The sequence below is a fragment of the Triticum dicoccoides genome, chromosome 3B, assembly GCF_002162155.2.
Source record: "Triticum dicoccoides isolate Atlit2015 ecotype Zavitan chromosome 3B, WEW_v2.0, whole genome shotgun sequence".
In the NCBI taxonomy this organism is placed as follows: domain Eukaryota; kingdom Viridiplantae; phylum Streptophyta; class Magnoliopsida; order Poales; family Poaceae; genus Triticum; species Triticum dicoccoides.
The window spans coordinates 859103222-859125904 of NC_041385.1; the positions used below are offsets into that span (position 1 = coordinate 859103222).

Sequence of the window (22683 nt, forward strand, 5' to 3'; positions counted from 1 at the left end):
GAAGACAGCCAGCTCTGGCCGCGCCACCTGCTTTCTTTTGGGGCGCAGACGGTGGGAGTGGCTTATGTCCTCTACAAGTATGTTGCTGGCAGTTGGACCTTGCTCGTAGCCGCTGTGCTGATATTTGTCAGCGGTGTTCTCAAGTATGGGGAGAGAGTATGGGCGCTCAAGTCCTCCAGCCTGGACAACATGAGTAAGTTTGTCGACAGCAGACATCAGGAAGAGTGAAGCTAAACGAGAACTGCATGCACAGTGGGGCCAAGGGCAGAAGTTGGATCATGAAGAGGTTCTACAGGGAGCTCATTACCTGCTTCCCATTTGCATGGCTCAGTTGGTGGACTATAAGTTCTGGCCATCGACATTCCAGAGTAAAGCCATAGAGCTATTCGATAACAAGAGCCAAATGTTCGATTTGGTTGAGATGCAGCTCTCCTTGATGCATGATTTCTTATATACCAAGGCATCGGTGGTCTTCACATGGTATGGATGCTTCATCCGTGCCATTTCATCAGTTGCCACCATCACTGCTTTCTTCCTATTTCAGTCAAGCATTGGCAAAAATGACTTCAACAGAGTTGATGCCATTGTCACATACATCTTAATAGCTGGGGCTGTCCTCCTAGAGATGATAGCAGTGTTGAAGGCAATGGGATCAACATGGACATGCGCATTGTTGCATGCTAGAAGATGGCATCGGCTTCACAACATAGTCGTATCTGTCCGCCGATGTGTCAAGGCTGCAGAAAGAAATAGAAGATGGTCAGGTTCCATTGGACAGCCCGAGTTGTTGAACTCATCCCATGGCAGTGGAGACTGCGTGTCTGCGCAGGGCCTGGCAATGGGATGCAAAGATTTGTGGAAGAAGTTGTGCCACTCCTTACCTGTCATTTCAGATGATACTAAGAAGTCGGTATTGGAAGAGGTATGCAGAATGGTGGGGGCATGTAAAGGCAATGAGGATATTATGAGGAGTTACAGTGGTCAGTCCGCACTGAATCCATGGCACGGTTTCTTCGAGGATCCTACCTCGCGCGCTGGCATTGATTTTGATGAAAAAATCCTTTGCTGGCACTTTGCCACCAAAATATTCTTGTCAAGGCCATCTTGTGTGGAAGAGCAAGATTATGTTTTGGAGGCAATCAGGGAAGTGTCTAACTATATGATATTCCTCCTTGTTCAATGCCCCTACATGCTGCCTAGCCCTGTTCGCCCCGGATTGTATGCCAATAATGAAGCAACATATGAGAGTCTTGATTTTTCTAAGGTGGACCGCATTAGCAGAAGGGGGAAGCTGGACAACAGAAGAAGAATGTGGGATGTGGACACAAGAAGGGACGTGGACGAGCTGGACAGAGTAAGGGGGAAGTTGGACATAATAAGGGAGGAGCTGGACATACTAATGGAGGAGGGGCGCAGAAGATGGGAGTTGCACGAAATAGGGGAGGAGCTGAAAAAAATAAGGTTGGAGGTTGACGGTTCAAGGGAGAACCTGGAGAAGCTGAACATAATAAATAAAAAGCTGGAGGAGCTGGACAGAAGCAGCGTGAAGCTGCGTTTGAGACCTTCACCTCCACCTGCCTTAGCCCGTGTAGCGGAGCTTGCTGTTGGGCTGCTAGATACGGTGGAGGCACGGGGCGAACAGGAGGTGCGGCGGGTGGTACTTGGGGTGTGGGTGGAGATGTTGTGCTATGCAGCCCACCACTGCAGCAGGGATTCCCACGCCAGGCAGCTCAACAGTGGCGGTGAGTTCATTACCGTCGTCTGGCTTCTATCCACTGCCATCTTCAGTCGCTCCTATTGTGACAAGGATTGGTTTAAGAAGGGTGTGGAGGAGTTCTTCAAGCCATCATTCCATTTCCGGGACAGCCGTGGATGGTTTCGAGACAACTGCGAATGGTTATGCAGATGTTTCTGCGAATGTTTCTGCAGATGCTGCGGATGCTCCTGGGACAGCTGCGGATGGTTGTGCGGATGGTTGTGCGGATTGTGCGGATTCCGGGACAGCTGCGGATGGTTTTTGGATTGTGCGTATGGTACAGCTGCGGATGGTGCGTATGGTACGGATTGGTCCGTAGGCTACTTTACCCAAACAATCGCCAGCGGGGGAGAGTGGTTCGGGTTTGAGGAGGGGCTAATTCATTGTATTGTGTAGTAATTTGATATGCAAAAAATATATATTTCCATGAGCCTTTGATGACTGCAGCATGTGCTTCCGCTATAGCAATTTGTGATATTTTCCCTTCTCAAAGACCATTCACTTACCTGTGCTCGGCTCATATGACCGCCGACATGTTTGTTATACTCTTCTTGTCTAATCTGATGGACATGAGGAGTGTGTTTAGATTTAATTTTCGGACTGTCTATTTGACGCTTGAATGTTTTTCAGTTCAAGAACATTCAAAAAACCTGACAAATGACCATATGACACCTGTACTGCACGAAAACAGACGATAGCGCTAAAAGGACGCGAAAAAATGGGTCAGGCAAGATATTTGACCCGGTAACCCTGGTCAACAACCCACTCCAGAAAAATCAGGGACCTACCCCTCTCTCCATCTCCAGGGCCACACAGCATGTGCCCAACTTGCAAGGCACGAGACGAGCAGCAAGAAAGAAGATCATCAGACGGGAATCAGCATCATGATCCACAGGTCAGCATCTTAACTGCTCACCAACTTCTCTCTGCCCCTCTCGCATGAACAAATCAGGGAGGAATTTTCTTCATCTACAAAAAGAGATAGATCAACATCTGCTGAACTTCTGGGAAATTACTTAAATTCTGTGATCAATTACATTGACATCATCATGGGAAAATACATTAAAAAGCATTGAAATGATTCGAATGGAAAAAATACAGTGTAAAAAATATTCAGAAAACTTACAAGAATAATTACAGAGGGAAAATAAACAATTTACGGTGTAAATCCCTAGAAAATTCTAGTGTAAGTAGGGTAATTTCCAGTGTATATCCCAGTGTAAGTAACATGTAATTAACTTGTAATTTCCAGAGTAAAAACATATTTTACAGTGTAAAACCCACAGCAAAAACCTATTGTAAGTACCTTGTAATTTTCAATGTAATTACATGCTTTACATTGTAAAATCCCAGTGTGTAAACTTCAGTGCTTTTGTAATTTCCAGTGTAAAATCATGCTTTATGGTGAAAAATCCCAGTGTGTAAACTACTGTAGGTAACTTGTAATTTACAGTGTAAAATCATGCTTTACAGTGTAAAATCCCAGTGTGTAGGTAACTTGAAATTTCCATTGTAAAATCATGTCTTACAGTGTAAATCCAACAATAAAAACTACTGTAAATAGTTTCCAATGTAATTACAATGTTTTACAATGAAAAATCCCAGTGTAAAAAACTACTGTAAGTAACTTGTAATTTCCAGTGTAAAAATTACTTTAGGTAACTAGTGATTTCCAGTATAAATACACTCCTACAATGTAAAATCCCACAGTAAAAACTATGTAAGTAACTTGTAATTTCCAGCAAAAATACTACTGTAAAATGCATGCATGTACTTAGAAAGTTTTACTAAACTGTAAATCCCACTGTACAAAAATACTAGAAACTAGGAACTAAGAGTGCAAAGCAGCCAGAAAAAATTATAGAGCCAAACTACTAAAGTAGAGCGCATAAGCTACTTTAAAACAGCGGAGACAGAACACTGAAAGTTCCTACATCTCACTAAAAAATGCTTAGTTGCTCATGATTACACTAACACTGACATTTTTCTTTTTAAAAATGGGTCAGGAGAGGAGCATGATGAGGGCACTGGCTGAAGATGACCTACTAAGACTGTCACAGGAAGAACTGATACTCAATGTGAGATACAGTAGCTAAACTTTCGTCCCGCATTTTCATTCACTGTGCTCCTTCATTTATGTTGCATGAGCTTTTTCATTATGTTTGAAAAAAATACTAAAAATGTATTATGCTGCAGGATACATTTTCATTCACTGCCCTCCTTCATTCAGATATTATATACAAGGTAAAAAAATCAAAAAATCACAAAAAACAACTACTACAAAAAATGATACCAAAAATTCTAAATTATAAGTTGTGATGAACCATGCAAGTACATTCTGGAGATGCATCAACGAATGTTGTGAAAACTATTCATCAGAACTACAAGAGCAAAGCAGATGATAGTTTCAACACAGAAATGGACAACAATGTAAGCAAGATAACTGCTGAATAACAATTACAAGAAATACCAAAGAAAATGCATTGACATTCACTATACTAACATACTTTGCAGACATTGGAGGGAGACTTGCATCATGAAGTGGCAGCAAGTGAAGATGGTGGAGGAGAATCTAATCCATGGGACAGAAACCTGTTCTACAACTTGAATCTGCAATAGGTACACACTACAAAAATTTCAGAAATAACAAATGATGAACATATATGAAGTTGAAACATTATATCAGGAAAAAAAACTAAAACGAAGCCCTAAACTTGCAGGAGGCTGAGGATGTTGACAAAAGAAGAGCAACAGCTAAAACAAACTCAAGCGCAAGCCATAGCAATGAAGAAGGAGATATAGAAGAACAAGAAGACTCACTTGGACAAGATGCAGAGGATGAATTCCTTGATGAAGAAGACATTGAGAGGTTCCTGCAAAATGTTTTATCTCTGCTATATTAGTCATGCTTTATCTAGTATTTCTATTTATAAAATCATATGGTAAATTGCTCATATTTCCAACAATCCAAAAACCTTATTATAGGCAATTTACCTCAAGTGGTTTTGCTGCATCCATGAGACCTCCTATGTTTGAGGGTATCCACTATAAGAGGTGGCGCGTGAGAGCAGTCTTATGGTTTCAAACCATGACTTGCTATGACGCCACTCTTGGCAAACCAGAAGGAGATTATGATGCTCAGCAGATACAAGCTTTTCAGAAAATGGATACCCTGTTTAAGGCTGCTCTCTTGAGGTTTCTTGGTGAGAACATAGTTTGTTAGGGCATATCTCTCTCTTAAGTAGTTTTGGTGTTTGATGACAATGCATTTCTGGACTAATTGTTTGCATTGAGCTCTTCAGATATTCATTCATTGGCACGAGACGATTTATTCCCCTCGAAGCTTAAAGTGAAGATGGTGTAGTTCTCCTTCGCTTTTATTTTTGGTGGACTTGAGTTGCATGAGGATACTATTTCCAAGTTGGAGGGGCATAGTCATGACTATGCCGATGAGATTGCCTATCTTTCCATTGCTCTAGTCGAAGAGCGAGATCTTCGTTTGACTCTTGAGGAGTCACACAATGTTGATGATGCTAAAATGCAAAAAGATCTTGATCATGCTATTGTTCTTACTCGTGTGCTTAAATCCGAGAAAGTCGCAATTGGGGTTGGCCATGATAGACTCAAGGAAGAATTTGATACACTTGATAAGGCTCACAAGGTCTTGAAGGGTGTTCATGCTTCTCTCAAAGAGTCACATGATCAACTCCAAGTGAAGCTAACCAAGGAGATTTCCACTTGCCCTCCTTTCATTCTAATTGATAATGCCCATGCTACTAACCCTTGTTGTGAGCATGTGCATCTTGTGGAGGAAAATGCCAAGTTGAAAGCGAAACTTGAGAAGGGCCTTGTGACATGCATACAAGGTGAAAAGAACATCAATGACCTTTTGACGAGCCAAAAGGAAGTAGTAGGAAAGGATGGACTTGGGTTTGCACCCAAGTCAAAGAAGAAGAAGAAGCAACCTCTCCCACTAAAGAAAACTTTTGTCAAGGCAGGTGAGGGTACTCATGAGAAGAAGAAGAACAAGGAAGTGGGTGGTAATGCCAAGAAGGGCAAAACCGCCCCTAACAACAATGCCGACAATTTTAACCCTTCTTATGTTTTATGATGTGCTAGTGATGGGCATGTTTATGCCAAATTTGTTGGTTCTTACTATGAGTACATTGAATGGTTTATTTGGGTTCCTAAGACCCTTGTTACTAACCTCAAAGGACCCATTCAAGAATAGGTACCTAAATCCAAGCATTGATCTCTTATAGGAGTTTGTTTCCGGTGGAGTGTCATGGTTTCTTGATAGTGGTGCAACAAATCATATGACCGAGACCAAGGACTTGGTGGTGGATGTGCATCCAATTCCATCTATGCCTACCCATGTCCAATTCGGTGATGCTTCAACTTCTAAGGTATTGGGACTTTGCAAGGTGGTCATCTCTCAAGATTTATCTATTGAGAAGGTCATGCTTGTTGACTCCCTTGCATACAATTTACTTTTCGTTCGTCAACTTGCACTTATGGGCTTTGCAACATTCCTGGATCTTGATACCGTGGCCCTTTTGTGGAGCAAGAATGTTAAAGTAGCCTTTGTTGGGCATGTCGAGAACGGTCTCTATGTGGTGAACTTTTCGAAGCGACACACTAAGACCGCGAATTGCCTAATGGCTAAAGTTGATGTGGGATGGCTTTGACATCGCCGACTGGCCATGTAAATAAGAGATCTTTGCAAAGTCTCCTCAAAGGGGACCACGTCCGTGGACTAACAAATGTGAGTTTTGCCAGAGACCGTGCTTGCAGTGCTTGTATCAAATGAAAGCTTCATGAATTAACGGCTCACCGACCCTCTACTATCATCTACTCGAAGAGGCCCTTGGAGCTCCTTGTATGAGATATGCCCTAGAGGCAATAATAAATGTTATTATTTATCTCCAAATTCATGATTATGTTTATGTTCCATGCTATAACTGTTGTGGTTCCCGAGCCCGTATATCCATAAAGGCTCTGGGGAAAACACATGTGCACGTGTGGAATAATAAACCGTAAAATGCATTCCTGGTCGTGCCTCTAAGACTAACTCAGGTGTTGCATGATTATTACATTTTTCCATCATGGGCATGTCTATGCCAGCAACTTTGAGGGCACAATGTTAGAAGAACATTTGTGTTGAATCGACTCGAATTGATGTTATGCTATGAGATACATTCGTCACAAGCTTATGGTTAATAACACAGAGATGGTTAATGTTTGCATAATTCCTTAGACCATGAGAGTATCGAGTTTATTCATACTTGCTTCATGAACTTTGGGGTTTGTTAAACGTCATCCGTAAATGGGTGGCTATTAGGGCAGCTTACGGGTTCATGGAAAAGTGTGTCAAGTAACTTGATAGCTCAAGATTGGGATTTGCTCCACCGGCGATGGGGAGATATTCTCGGGTCCTCTCGGTGTTACGGTATCCATCATCGTCTGGCCAAACACAGTGTGATTTGATCACAGGGATGCCGGAACACGGAAACGAGAAAAGAGAACAAAACCGGTAATGAGGTAACTAGCATAGTGGACAAGTTGTTGATCCACGGGGATGCAAGTAAATCTCACATCGGGTATTTGTAACATATCGCCAAGCAACAGGAATAGCACACAACAACTGAAAGGTTCACTCGAATATTCATTCGTGTGGGTATAGGGGTCAATATGGGTGTCCACGGGTCCGATGTTGATCATTGATCAGAAAGAGTTCCGTCATGTCTATACTTCACCGAACCTATAGGGTCACACGCTTAAGGGTCGTCTATCTGCCGAATACTAGACAAGGAGTCTGAGAGAAAGTCATCGGAAAAGTTTCGGAGGCAGCGGAAGAGTTTCGGAGAAAGAACACCGAAATAGTTTGGGTAAAACTGAAAAGTTGTTTTAGTGTATACCATTAAGTCAAATTGATTTCAGCACATGTCTGGAAATTCTTGGAGGGTGCCAGAATCATTCTACAAACTTCTGGGATTTTTTGCTGGAGCAGCTGTTATGCTAATACTTGCGTGCGAGTCGAATAAAGGTAACTTGGACTGAATTTGCTTTTTCGATGGAGCAGCTGTGGGTGGCCTTGTTGGACCGAGAGATTGAGAAATGGAAGAGATGGGTGGATATTCTGACTGACGGCATATCCATGCCGTTGTCCTCGTCCGTCCATCGTCACCAGCTGCTGCTTGACTGGTTAGCTTGCCCGTAACAGCTACTGCATAACTATAGCTAGATAGGCAAGTGATTGCTCAGATTCCCGGATTGAGTGCCGCCAGTGTCTCACAAGGAGTGTGGTGTGTGCGTGTGCGGCATATACTGCATTTTCGATGATCGATAACGATATCCCCTGCCTGCTCAAAGGGAGGTCTCGCGGCGAAATATTCAACTAGTTTAAGTAACACACAACATTTCAAGCTATTATCATTATTTGTTTTTCGAATATTTAGTTGAACTCGCATCGAGTGCTTAGTTTAGGTCGTTTGGCTGAACCGAAATCTTTTGCCTGTGCATGCAAGCATAGTTGGGTATATTTTGCTCCATTGATCCCGGCCACTTCTTCTGTGGACTGTCAGACAGACCAGGCATGCAGGGAGGGCTCTCTCAACGGAGACAGCTACTCCTACGATCCAGCAGTATGAGGAATCATATACTAGTATATCCTAGCTACTCAGTCCGAAATGGTATATCCACTGGAGATACTTGCAGTGTCGGTAAGAGATAAAAAAAATATACAAATCCGAAACAACAAGGTTTTGTGGTGTAGTTGGTTATCACGTCTAACACACTGAAGGTCTCCGGTTCAAACCCGGGCGAAGCCAAATAATTTTATTTGTTTTTTTCACGTTTTCCATTGTGAACCAAAAGAAGAGAAAAGAAAAAAATGATGGCCCATACAGGTTTCAAACCTGTGAACTTCGCGTTATTAGGACGACGCTCTAACCAGCTGAGCTAATAGGCCTTTTGTGCTTGTTTGTACACTTGCGGCCGTAGTTCCGCAGGCCCATGGCTGCGAGGCGGCCGGCCGGCGAGTTCGAGGCTAGGGTTTGGAGGTGTCAGGTTCCGACAAGGCCGCGGGGTGGAGTGGAGAGTGTGGACAGCGACCGGTCCACGGCTTCCGCATTTAAATAAGACCGTGACGTTCCCCTGGGCGGATGACAGGCGGGCCTGGCCGCGCGTGCGCATTGATGTGGCCGGGTGGGAGGTCGGTGGCCGCCTGCCACGCAGCCCCGCTGCGGACGAGCGCGCGTCCGTTTGCTGTCCGCCGCGACCCAAATCCGGCGCTCGAAATGGGTCGTCCCGGACACAAAATGGACAGAATGGGTCCGGGTCGTCGCGCGCTGGGCCGACCGGTTTGTCCCTTTAACCCCAAACGGACGGGCCGGACAGATTGGGGTCATGCGGTGGAGTTGGCCTAAGCACCGTCGGTCAAAGAGAGGTCGTCTCAAAGCTCGTGGGTTTTCACTTTCAGTGAGATTTCCCTGACTGGATTTTAGTCACGCCGGTACACGTTGAAATGTTAATCTTTGGGTCGAAATATTCAAGTAGTTTCACCAACACACAACATCGCAATTCATTATTTTCTCTTTTTTAATATTTTGTTGAATTTGCATCGAATGTTTATATAAGTCATTTGGCTGGACCGAAATCTTGTCTTTGTGTTTTGCTATCTGTCTATCTAAAAGACAAACAAAAAGTTAGTCATGTGCATGCAAGCATAGTTGGAGATATTTTGCTCCATCAATCCCGGCCGCTTCTTGTGTGGACTGTAGACAGACCAGGCATGCAGGGAGGGCCCTCTCAACGGAGACCACTTCTGCAACTATCCAGCAGCATGAGGAATCATATACAGCAAGTATATCATAGCTGCTCAGTTCAATATGGTATACCCAAGCCTCTATTGCAGGCAAGGTTTTCGCTCCAATATTGATACACTTGGATGAAAATGACCCCTAGGTAAAGTGGTACATGGCACGTGTTATTTTTTGGGTACATGGTGGTGTACAAATGCGTTGTGTATCCAGGGTTTTGTTTCAAATTTTTTGAACGTGCGTGCCGGCTGCGTTGGTTGCTTTAGCATTTTTTGACTGTCCAGCGTTCTCCTCGGTGCTTGCTTTGCGTGGGCGGCCCTCCTGCTTTGTTTGCGCTGCGCGTGGCTTCTGCTGGACGTGTGCTGTCCTACGATGCCGTCCTAGGTGCCGCTTTCCACTCAAAAAACGGTACCGCTTCGATCGCTTTAGCTAGATAGTTTCCGTGTTTCCTGATCGGTGCCGCTGTCTAGAGATTTTGCCGCCTACGACGCCGCTTTGACCTTGCCGCTCATGCTGCCGCTTTTGTGGTGTAATCTACACGCCTTGCACTTGCCGCCGCCGACGCCACTTTGACCTTGCCGCTCATGCTGCCGCTTTTGTGATGTAATCTACACGCCTTGGTGTGCACAGTGCGGGGGTTATAAATAGGTCCTTTCTCTTGTCATGCTATTGTATTGCGTGTTCCTTGCCCTTGCGTGCATTAACTTCATGGTGGGCTCTTCCTGCTGTCCTAATGGTCCGCGCCGTCCGGGTCGGCCTCCTCGGTCGAGGGCCATTCCATTGCCGGCGGGAGAAGCACGTAGAGGCGACGACGCGGTGGGGCTTTGTACAGCGGCCACGGGCCGGCCCGCCAGTTGCCGTTGAGCTGTGCAAGGATCGAAAGCCGCCGGGGACGTCAAGGCCAGGCCAGGCGCGCACTCGATGGAGGCGCAGAAGGGACCAGGGACCGTTGGGGGTGCGGTGGCGAAGGGGGGCTTTACCGAGCCGCCGCTAGGTCATGTCTTAATGGTCCGCGGCGTCCCGGTCGGCCTCCTCTGCTACGCGGAGCCGTGGTCGGTCGTCGTTCTTCTGCTCCGCTCGGTATCTCGACTCAGCCTGCGGTTATGGTGGATAGTTCCATGTCTGATGCTCAGTTACTGCGACGGGGTGGCCACTCTGCTCGGTCCCTTGGCTCTGGGTGCATGGCGGACCCTTCAGTTCTTCAGTCTCGTGGTGCCCATGTACGATCTGGTCAGTGCTGTTTTTTTTCCTTATTGTTTTTCCATGTTTATTATGGAGGACAAGCTGGTGTTGTTCCGTATGCTAAGCGCTCTGTTGGTTTGGTTGCCTAGGGCCTTCTTCTTTGGCGTCCGATTCTGCAGCTGATGGTTCCTCCACGCGGCGGAGAGAAGAGATCCGGTTGGGAAAGCGCCCGGTCGATTGAACTATTGGTTAGTGCATTGATTTTGTGGTTTTTTTTTCATTGGTTATTGCTGGATATTGCTTTGATGATGGTGCTTTTATTCTCTGCAAGTGCTTCTTTCGGTGAATCCAATCGGTGTGTGGACTGGAGACTGCTCCTTCCCGTCATCTTTCTGTCTCGGCCTCTGGTATTTTCTTGCTTCTTTCTGTTCGTTTTTCCTTCCGCTGATGTGACATCTGGTTGCATGCATGCTTTGCTTACTGTTGGTTGTCTAGGTAGATGTGGATTGGGACAAGCGGTGGGTCTAGCGGTTGGTAGACGGAGCCAGGTTGGCGTCTAGCAGGGCGATTGGTCGTGGTCAAACTAAACAGTGTTTGTGTACTGTGTACTGTATTTTAATATTGTGTCTCTAACTACTAAGAGCAAGTACAATAAAGTGATAATAAAGTGATGTAGGCGGGCTGTAAAACATTAAATATTATATTCTTGCTTACTTGGAAGAGAGAGAAGAGGAGAGAGAAGAGAAGCGGACTACTAGTTAACAGCCGGCTGCAGCACGCGCTTCTAGGTACTTTGTGAGAGAGTGGGATGGGCCATGTATCAACAAAGTAGTACATGTTTATATCTAGCTTATTGTACTTGTTGGCTATAAGCTTGGCTATATGTGACATGGCAACATCATATAGCCAGCAGCTGGCTATATTATTAACCATGCTCTAAGGGCATTTTAGGTTGTACGTGTGTGTTTGCATGCATGGCCATGCACGCGATCGACGTGGTCGCATCTGCCCGTCTGTTTTTTGCTAGGGGCACCCGAAGCTGTACACGCATGCTTTGGTGCATGGGTCATGCGCTTGGCCGACGTGGTTATGTCTGCGTTCTGTTCTGATGTCAGGGTTATCCCAGATTGTACACCCATACTTGGGTGCATGGGCCATGTACGTGGCCTACGTGCCGGGCCAGTGTCACGGTGTGCTGCTAGGAGAACCCCGGGTTGTACGTGTATTCTTGGGTGCATGGCCATGCCCGTGGCTGGGTTGGTCGTGTTGTGCTTGTTCTCTTACTCTCGTGTGTTTGGTCGTCTATTTTGTTTTTGTTTTTTTCCTTCCTATGTGCCTGTTTGGTTCATCGGTTGTACTATTTGCAGGAGGCTTGGTTTTGCCTGCTTACGATACGAGGCTCTTGGTGCGTCAGGCGTTTTTCATGGCTCCTCTTTCAAAAGATGTTGCTATACTCAAGAGTATGGATTTGTGTGCTTATTTCTTAAAAAAAAAGAATTTATGTGGTGTTTTCAGCTTTTTTTTATTGTGGTGTTGTGTGACGCAGCTGTTTTGTAGAGGGTGTTCGTATTACGGCGGTACGGACCTTATGTGTGAGTGGAGCGGTGCATTTTATTGGTTCCATGATGGTTCGGTTCACCATGCGGGTCCAACTGCTCGACGGCCTGTTTATACTGGGTGTTGTCGTGGCGGCAAAGTTGCTTTGCCTAAATTTCTTGATTGGCCTTCTCCTCTGGATAGTCTATTGTGATTTGATGGAGATGCATCTTCTAAACGATTTATGTGTTTGATCAGGCAGGAGAGGAACTACAGAGTTCGCCTCTCGACATCTTGTTTGGTAACCGGAGTTTTGACCCATGGTATAACTCTATGTTTTGTTTTACATCCTTGGGGTGCTTATATTGATCAGAGTATCAACGTTGGTGGTGCTCCCTATGTGTTCAAGATGAATGGGGCCATATACCATCGTATTGGTGGTGCCCCCTATGTGTTCAAGATGAATGGGGTCGTATACCATCGTGTTCGTCCGCTTTTACCACCTCAGGATTCTCTCCTAAATTTCCACAATTATATATGATTGATTATGCTGATGAAGTTGAGAGTAGGATTAATAAAAAAAGAAGTTATTTTCCTTTAATCAAGAGGTTTAGTGTGTAATGATAATGAATGGTTTAAGTTGTTTGATGAAATTGTTGTATAGGCAAGTCCATTCCAGCTGAGACATCTTTTGTGACTATTCTTTTGCATTGTGAACTAGCATGGAACAAAAAAGGATAGCATATATAAACATAATATATGGACGTGGTGCGGCATGCCACCGCAGAGGCATGGCTATATGTAAACGTCGTTATAACGGATGTTGACAAACAAATTTTACACACACACGTTGATTCACTTTTAATAAAAACTACATATTGAAACCGTGTACAGTCCACTCTAGAAGCTGTGACCTTCGCGTTATTAGCACAACGCTCTAACCAGCTGTGCTAATAGGCCTCTTGTGTTTTATGTTTACTTTTCTGATCTACATATGAAGAACATGGAATAAAACTTGTATGTTAACATCCGTTATAACGACGTTAAGAAAACAGTAAGAGGATCACGGGAGCCTCTTTTGGTCCTTATTATGCTGATCGTATGGGGTGCTGGTCGGATGGAAAACAAACAATGGTTCAACGTGCAACGATGGATCCATGTGAGTAGAAAAGAAGACCGGTCGAGCTGTGCAGGAAGAAAAGAAGCAGCACGTAGCTAGCGTGTCGGTGCTGTAACACGCGTACACACGCACGCACGATGAAAGCACCTGCTGCGTATATAGGTTGGCAAATAATTGGATCCGTCCGTCCGTCCGTAGTGGTGGTGGTTGGCGTTGGTTAGATCACGCGCTACTATGTGTTTATTTATCACTGCATGCATCATTCAGTTCAAGTTCAGATTCAGGAAGGCCACCGACCGACAGGCAACAGAATCTGCCATGGATTAGGAGCATGAGCATCAGTGCATTACTCGTAAGCAGAATTACTGGGGGTTCCAGCAGTTGATGAGATGGGACTCCAGCTAGCTAGCTAACTAATGGTTGAGTGGTGTGAAGCAGTCTCCACTCTCCAGTAGCGCTAGTGGCCAGTCTGTCTGGTGCATGTTTACCGGTTGGGCAAGCAAGCCAAATTCAAGGTTTACTTTTACTGAATTTGCTGAAACTGTCGGTGGCGTGCAGAGGTGGTTTCAGATGGAAGAATGAATGGATATTCGACCAGACGAACGGGATATCCATGTACCATCATCGTCACCAGTAGCTCATTTAAGCAGTTAGCTTGCTTGGCCGTAACAGCTAGCTAAGATAATTAAGATGGTTCTAAAAAAAAAAGATAAGATGGTTCAACTCCATCTCCCGGGCGATCAATCCACCTCAACCGCATGCAATTGCAATTGGACGCCACCACGAGCCTTCATATAAAAACTACTCCTATGTCGTACCACGAAATTAATTAATCGCTCTTGTAGTTGATTGCGTTTTCCATTGCAGAGATTGAGTGTCATCAAAGCATATTATGCCCCTGTTTGTTTAAAAAGTCCTGAGACTTTTTTTAGTCCCAACTAATAAGTCCCTAGTCCCTACCTGTTTGGTTCGAGGGACTAAACATGGACTAAAGGTTATTAAATAACATGCTAAAAGACCATGTTACGCCTAGTAATGAACTAATAGAGATTACAAAAGTAATAACAATCAAAATAACACTTGTTCATAACACTTACCGAAATAACACTTGTTTGTGCCAACACTTGTAATCGTAATTGCAATTGGACGCCACCACGAGCCTTCATATAAAACTACTACTTATGTGTTACCACGAAATTAATTAATCGCTCATTGTTGATCGCATCTTAAAGTGCCGAGATCCAGTGCCAACAAAGCATATGTATGTATCATGAAGAGCGCGTGTCCCCTGCCTGCCTGCACCGACTATACTGAGAAGATAGGAGGAGGATGCTGCCTAATGGATCGTGATCTGGTGATGCTTGCCACCTGCTGCAGGAATCGATGTTCGCGAAAAAAATAATGCCTCATAAACATACATACATTACATTCTTGTTTTGTGTTACGTACATACGTACATATATATGATACTATATGATTGAGCTACAGCTCATCGTAAGCCTTGATTAAGGCAGTAGTAGTGGCCAGGTGATAAAAGGAAGTCATGGAGCAAATGGAGGATTGCGGGAGCTGCATGCTTAGAGTACCCTTTTGGGCATGTACCGTGAGATATCAACTTGACACTCAATGATTATCTTTTGTTGTTTTTCTCCATCACTCACCGATCACTTGATCAAACATCTTTGTCGCTCCCACCAGCTAAGCCAATGAAAAACCAGCAATTGCTGGCCAGTTCAAAAAAAAAACCATTCTTTTTCAAACTACCTTATGTAATATGATTTCTAATTGAAAGATCTGATACTATGAAGAAAAATAATCAACAAAAACAACTCCTCTTGATGACAGAGATAGCTTGAAAGGAACTACTAGAAGTCCTGAAGTAGCGGATCACAAACATTATTATTGTGTCGACAAACTGAGGGTTCTCTCAACGAGACAGCTAGTCCATTAATGTTAAAAGCAATGTTATCCAAACTTTGACACCGGAAGAACACATAAAAGAGTCCTTCAGGAATGCTCCAGAATCGTGAAAATAAGGAGGTACGTGATACTGTAAGTAAACGGACTCCGAAAAATCCGCAAACTTATTTTTTGTCAGTTTTGGAATATTTAGAAAATTCGGAAAATAGGAAACTTCCAGGAAAGTGATCCTGGTGGGAACGATACACCAGGGCGCACCAGGCCTGGCGCGCCCAGGTGGGTTGTGCCCACCTCGGGTACTTTCCGGTCTTGGTTTTTCTTCCGTTCTGCTTGTTCCTCAAGAAAAAAAAATCTATGTTACTGTGACGCCCGGGTAGTTAAGCTACAGTAAACCTCTGTTAATGTTGCCACATCACGATCGTTACTGTTGCTAATCTTGTGTTAGTTCGAGACCGATTCAAATTTAAATTCAAAATCAAGTCAAACGGTAAAATTTTCAAACATTAAAACTAAAATGTCCAAAATGGGACAAATAAATCCTATGTCATAATGGTGGAGGAACCACATTTTTGTAAAAAGATTAAAAGCACTAAAATGATTTAAACAGTAGCAAAACAACTATTTGAACGCCTTTGGTATTTTATAAAATACTAAACTATTTTATATCAGGGTAAAACTTTTTATAGTAATGTATTGTTCTGAAATATTATTTTAGGGGCTATAGATATATTTTACTAAATTAAAATTAATGTGTAACTAAAATAAAACAGAAAAGAAAAGAACCCCCGCTCCCCATGGGTCTCGGCCCATCCCACCCAACCAAACCGCCGGCCCAGCCGGCGCCCCACTCCCTAGTTCCCTGGTGACGAAACCCTAACCCCCCTAGCCGCACCACTTCCCCCACTCCCTCGTTCTCTCCTTCCCTCTTCCCGATCCAATCTGGATCGGGGAAACGATCCCCTCACTCCTCTTCCCTCCCGATCGGATCTAGGTCGGGGCAGCGGGCCCCGGACACCATCGTCTCTCTCCTTCGCCCACTCGATCCACATCAGGACCCCGCCTCCTCGAAGCATCACCGGCGCCGCCCCGCCCGTCGCTCGCCGTCGTCCTCATCCTCCTCCCCGTTCCCGGACCGGAAAGGGCCCCCGACGCCGCCATCCGCCGCACCATCGCCGGAAACGCATCTCCGGCCCCTCCATCGAGCATACCGTTGCACAACTACATGGCCAGTGAGGACCTCCCCGTCCGACCCCATCTTCCCTCCCTACGGTCACCGCGCTCGCGTTTAACCACGCGGCAACCGCCTGCAGCTTGTCGCGCCGCTTGATTGTAAGAATGAGTCACTCGATTGAGAGACTGTCCCATGATAATATTTATGTGTGTGCCGATACATAACTTTTATAAAGTATAACTTTAATGAGCACCTATGTAGCAAGATAAATATTCGGAAAAAAATTCATCTATCATCACAAGTCTGTGAGATTTCCTGTAATAAAAACTTAGTGAGGTGTTATATGTACAATTTTGGCCGTTGGGATGAGTTAAAACAAATATAATTTATACTAAATTTTTATACATCATTTGGTCAACTCACAATCATATTTTATATATTATATATGGTAATTTAGACATATTAAAAAATATTATTTGCAATATAATTCACTTTAAAATGACATTTAAACCCAATCTTCTTGTCTCAGGAAAAGGTAAGTCAAAACAAATGTCTTTTCGGATTAACTTGTGACATTGGTATGAATATAGTGTATATGCCCATCATGTTTATCATTTAACCATTTTGTATAGATATATAAAGTGTTTGGTACAAAAAATATCTTGATAATGGTCTCCAGATCATAATAAGATATATAGAAACATAAACATCTAGAGTATATCAGAGGTTTACGATGTGGTTTTCATTGAATCATCGAGATGGTGTCTTAACTTTTATTTTTACTAGTCACATGGTCTTATATATATGGTTGGTTCAATAGTAGGCCGCTAATGATGTGTAACAGTCTAGAGTAGCCCTAATTATTATACTATTATTTTTATTATTTCTGCATCATCATGATATTATCAGCACTACGGATGGCAAAATAGGTAGGATATGGGTGGGTAAAACCATGTTCTGCCCAAACCTATCCACATAAACCGGGTATACCCACCCATTTCAAAATTCATGATTACAGATTTACAAACTATTCCATTCCCATCAGGTGTCCTGTATCCAATGAATATTCAGTGGGTACAATATATAGCATTTTGTAGATGAGTGCCTTAAAGTCGATCTTGCGGGGACGACACGGGGAGGGCGGCAACACACACTGTCAGAAAAATAGATAGACAGGCAGTCTCGCAGAGGAGGTGGCACCGCATCATTGATGATGGACTGATTGGAGGCATGCCCGCCGGCAGCCAAGGGTCATGCAGGGAGGCCAAGTCAGCAACAAGCAGCAATCTCGATCTCGATCTGGCTAGCTATAAGATGGGAGGCTGCAACGTCCGTTAATTCTCCATCTTCTCCACCACGGTATCATCCTTCGATCACGAGTCCTCGCTACCTCATCTGCGTTCGTCTTCCCTCTCAACCTTCTCTGAAAAGTCCCAAAGAGCATATGCTGCTTATATATGTGCGGCGTGTGTGGATGCCAGTAGTACAAGGAGTTGTCGATAGATACTTTCACCTCCATGGATGGATGGATGGATCGATCGATAGATATCCATGCGTCATCATCGTAACCACCAGCTGCTGCTTAATTAGCATGCAGTTAGCTTGGCCGTAACAACCACATACATATATAGATTATGCAATTCCATCATCAGGGCGATCGATCCAGCTGAACCGCATGCAATTGCAACTGGACGCCATCACCATCCTTCAATTAGTACAACATATACTACAATGTATGTCGTACAAGCAACTACTAATTGCCCGTTGTTGATCGCGTTTGTTAGTGCTTGCTTGAGTGCCAACAAAGCATATATAACACGAGGAGCGCGTGTCCATCGTGTGTGTCATCGAAGCATAGATACTGCTTGCTTGCCTGCACCACAATACTAGAATAGTGTATTCTTAATAAAACCGTGCCTAAAGTGCTCGATCGAATAAAAGAGATGTCCACTCATCTGTAACTAACAAAGAGTCGCAACTTTTTTGCTTAACAAACTTGGAAGCGGCAGGTCACCGTCGGTCCTTGTACTACATCAATCAATCAATGAATCGTTTGGCAATCAGTTTTATCATATTAATTAGAAAGCATTCTCTTAACGGAGTACAGTACGAATGTACGATGCGGACAGTTTGATGTATATACGTGTAGCTGGGGAAAAGGAGAAGAAATGGCAAGCAGATGCGAAGAAATGGCAAGCATTCTCTAAACATTTTTTGCGGGGTATTTATGTATTAGTCGTAGTAAGAAGTTTTCTCCGTAAAACAAATATGAAGATACATCAAGTGCTGGTTGTCGTGCATCAGCAGGCAGGAAAAGAAAATGCAGAGGCACGATTGTCCATGTGATTGGTCACGCGTTAGTTCATTCTCAAAGTCTATTCAATTGCATCCAGCCGTGGACGTACTAGTACTACGTTTCTAGCAAACAGTATATGAAAGGCATACAGACAAACAAACAGACAGACAGAATCGAATGGAAGCGATGGTAGAGCAGATTCAGTCGATCCTTACTGCATCTATCAGGCGCGCGGGCAGACTTTACGGTTGTCGTAGAGGAGATTCAGTCAATTGGTTTGCCTCCAAGTGGAACCGTTTGACTTGGACGGACAGACAGACACATGCATGGTTGAGTTGCAGGCAGGCAGGCTGCACCCCGGGGAGGGAGGGAGGAGCGCATATTATTTTTATACGGGAGCGGGAGTGATCTGATCTAGTTGTGGATGCTAAGCTAAGCATCTGTTCTGCTCTATTATATTCTTGCCCAAGGAAGGAAGAAACCAACAGCCAACAGGCAGGGAAAAGAAAGACAGACAGAGGGATCCGAATGGAAACAGATGCCAATGCCACTGGTTAAAAAGAATATGGCGCTGGAGCGTGTCGGTGCAGTGCAAGCATGTGTCGGTTGAGCCCGCCCACACGCGGCAGGAAGACATGCAAATGCAAGCAAGGGCAAGATTAATTACTATTCCCTCCGTTCCGTTCGAAAAAAAATATATTTAGTATCAAGTTAGTGCTAGATAGCATCATTTAAGAAACAAGTTTGGAACAAGCTTTTTCACCCGAAGGGAGTACGTCGTTGGACTGAATCTTTACGGCTGCTGTCGGTGGCTCATACACAGAGTTTTTGAGACACAAGGAAGGATGGATATTCCAACGGACGGGGGATATCCCAATCATCAGCACCATGGTCATCGTTGTCGTAGTGTAGTACAACCAGCTTACACAAGCTTCTCAAGTTGGTCTAACTTAACGGAGACAGCTACTACAGATTAGTAAGCTTTTCTCATCGTCAGTGATTTAATTACTGCAACTACTACTTTTCTTTTTAACTCCAAGTAGTACTCGAACAATTCAAAATCTTGACTAAGCGAGTGCATCTAGCTGGATCCGTGGAGATGGACGAGCGCGCACGGCGACCGACGGACAAGCAGAACAGGTCGCCGTGCCCAGCGCGTAATGGATTTTGCCACGCTTTTTTCTGACAGTGGGGTCTAAATTTCATGTTTTGACAATTTTCTGAAAGTTAATCAAGATCTGACCCTAGTTTGTAAAAATTTCGGAATCTGACTCTTTTGCTAACGCCGGGGCCTACCGTTAAGGTGCACGGAGGTAGGTGCGAGCATGCACTGTATTCCATACTTAGAAAAAAATTTCGATAGGGTGTGCAATCCTACCGCCAGGGACCTTGACGGTAGGTTGTTATACCCTACCGTCATGGACCCAGGCGGTAAGAAAAGGATCAGATCCTGAAAATTTTGCAAGGTAGGGTTAGATCTCAATCAAGTTTCAGAAAAAGGGTCAAAACACGAAATTTAGCCACAGTGGGGGTACAAAATTACAAGACGGAGCTGCATACGTCATAGTACAGTACGTACCCTATACGCTGCTGCCCGGTGAAGCTCATAGAAAAGCGCGTGATCGTCGTAGTATGTATGCATGGCAGAGGCACATGACGAAAGCGCCTACCTAGAATGGCCGTGTGAACAACCTTTTGGGGTGGTTGGCGTTCGCTGGCTCACGCGTTTTTTTTTCCAATAGGTTTGATTGTTGATTCAATCAATTTAAATTAAATCACACGGACCGTGCTGACAGTAGTGCAACAGAAGAGAAGGGAAGGCCACCGACACGCAGAAATGGCAGAGGCAGGCGACAGTGGAGCTGCCAAATTCAGGCATTCAGTGATGCACAACTCACACTGATGAATGGCGTGAAATACAGAGGCACAGAACCACATCAACCAACTATACATACATACATACATACATACTCATACATACTCCCTCTGTTACCTAATATAAGACATTTTAGCTATTTCAAAATAGTAACTATATACCCACAAAGAAAATATTGACTATATACATACATACTAAAGTGAGTGAACATACATACTAAAATGTGTCTAGATATATACGTATTAAGGAAAAACTAAAAGGTCCTATATTAGGAAACGTAGGAGGCACATACATACATACATACATACGTACATACATTAAAAAATGCGAGTACTATACAGAAATCTAACGCGCATGCATTTGTTGGCGTTGACGTGGCCTGGGCATCACGGCGGCGGCAACAGCCTCGGTCCCACGTGGAGGCACGTCATAGACAGTCACACAGATGTAAATTGACGCCGGCCCGGCAACACGCAGCAAAGGGAAGGCCACACGATCTCATCTTCTTCCTCCTCTGCCCTCCCTGCACCGGCAGTCAGTCAGTCGAGGCCTATAAAAAGGGAGGCAGAGTCTCCTCTCCTCTCATCATCACACCACAGCTGCTGAGTCCACAGCACAGTACAGCACCATTCTTCTCTTCCATTCTACTCAACGCAAAGTCCCTCGGGTACGTTTGCTTCCTTGCGTTGCGTTCGTCCCCCTCATACTCCTCCTCTTCCCCCTGATACTCTGCTCCGGCCAGATCTCCTCCACACCGCCGACTAACACACTGCACACCTCCATTTTCACAGATCACATCTCACTTTGCCTTGCTGCAAGATCCATGGCTCCCTCACAGGAAGTCACCGCCGCCACCAAGGAGCCGTCCACCAACGGCAACGGGACCAACGGAACCAACGGCACGGCCGCAGCCGCCCCGAAGACCAAGACGCCGGCCCTCAACGAGCGGATCCTCTCCTCCATCACGCGCCGCTCGGTCGCCGCGCACCCGTGGCACGACCTGGAGATCGGCCCCGACGCGCCCACCATCTTCAACTGCGTGATCGAGATCCCCAAGGGGAGCAAGGTCAAGTACGAGCTGGACAAGAAGACGGGGCTCATCAAGGTGGACCGCGTGCTCTACTCCTCCGTCGTCTACCCGCACAACTACGGCTTCATCCCGCGCACCCTCTGCGACGACTCCGACCCCATCGACGTCCTCGTCATCATGCAGGAGCCCGTCGTCCCCGGGTGCTTCCTCCGGGCCAAGGCCATCGGCCTCATGCCCATGATCGACCAGGGCGAGGCCGACGACAAGATCATCGCCGTCTGCGCCGACGACCCCGAGTACCGCCACTTCAACGACATCAAGGAGCTGCCCCCGCACCGCCTCGCCGAGATCAGAAGATTCTTCGAGGACTGTGAGTCATTGATGCCTCTGATCAGATCAGGTTAATTCGTCACAAGAGAATGTGTTCCTGATATGTGTTTCTTTGATTTTGATTGATTGGGGAATTCATCAGACAAGAAGAACGAGAACAAGGAGGTGGCCGTCAACGACTTCCTGCCGTCAGAGGACGCCTACGAGGCCATCCAGCACTCCATGTCAGTCCCCATTCCCCGGTTTTCGATCCTCGATTCATGTCGAAACGCGATCAATTAGCATTCGAGTAATATATGCATTGAGCTGATGTTGCGTCGTTTTCGTTTTCAGGGATCTATATGCTACTTACATTGTGGAGGGCCTGAGAAGGTAGGAGGAGGATGGTGCCTGATGGATGGTGATCTGGTGCCGCCTTGCCACTTGCTGCACCAACGATGTCGACGAGAATATTATGCCTCATAAACATACATACAATACATTCTTGTTTTGTTACATACATACATCAATGGAGCTACACCTCATCTAAAACAGGGATCAAGTCAGTAGTAGCCAGACAAAGAAGTCACTCCTTTTCCATCCAGCTTATGTAATACGTTTTCCTGGCTGAATATGAGATGCTGGCATTACTGTATTTTTTCCCCCA

The 22683-nt window shown here is 45.0% G+C and overlaps 2 protein-coding genes and 1 non-coding gene across 4 annotated transcripts; 2 read left to right on the forward strand and 1 right to left on the reverse strand.

The window, feature by feature from the left end:
- The first annotated feature begins 322 nt into the window (after nucleotides 1-322).
- LOC119280344 lies at nucleotides 323-2177 on the forward strand. The gene has a single exon (XM_037561227.1). It carries the CDS (start codon nucleotides 323-325, stop codon nucleotides 2150-2152), a length of 1830 nt encoding a protein of 609 aa, XP_037417124.1. The 3' UTR covers nucleotides 2153-2177.
- A 6475-nt stretch (nucleotides 2178-8652) lies between these two features.
- On the reverse strand, nucleotides 8653-8726 carry TRNAI-AAU. The gene has a single exon. It is a non-coding gene; the product is annotated as a tRNA-Ile (tRNA).
- Nucleotides 8727-21237: 12511 nt separating this feature from the next.
- On the forward strand, nucleotides 21238-22683 carry LOC119279016 (soluble inorganic pyrophosphatase 4-like). 2 transcript variants are annotated; one of them, XM_037560435.1, is made up of 4 exons: nucleotides 21238-21344; nucleotides 21469-22077; nucleotides 22180-22261; nucleotides 22371-22683. In XM_037560435.1, the coding sequence occupies exons 2-4, from the start codon at nucleotides 21501-21503 to the stop codon at nucleotides 22411-22413; spliced, it is 702 nt and encodes a 233-aa protein (XP_037416332.1). In that variant the 5' UTR covers nucleotides 21238-21344; nucleotides 21469-21500; the 3' UTR covers nucleotides 22414-22683. The 2 variants fall into 2 exon arrangements, with proteins under 2 accessions (XP_037416332.1, XP_037416331.1); XM_037560434.1 differs by having other exon boundaries at nucleotides 21280-22077.

Bases quoted from the DNA above. Each gene is read 5' to 3' on its own strand.
- LOC119279016 (XM_037560435.1), top strand. From the start codon at position 21,501: ATGGCTCCCTCACAGGAAGTCACCGCCGCCACCAAGGAGCCGTCCACC. The intron at 22,078-22,179 runs GTGAGTCATTGA...GGAATTCATCAG, and splicing joins CAGAAGATTCTTCGAGGACT to ACAAGAAGAACGAGAACAAG. The intron at 22,262-22,370 runs GTCAGTCCCCAT...TTTCGTTTTCAG, and splicing joins GAGGCCATCCAGCACTCCAT to GGATCTATATGCTACTTACA.
- LOC119280344 (XM_037561227.1), top strand. From the start codon at position 323: ATGGCTCAGTTGGTGGACTATAAGTTCTGGCCATCGACATTCCAGAGT.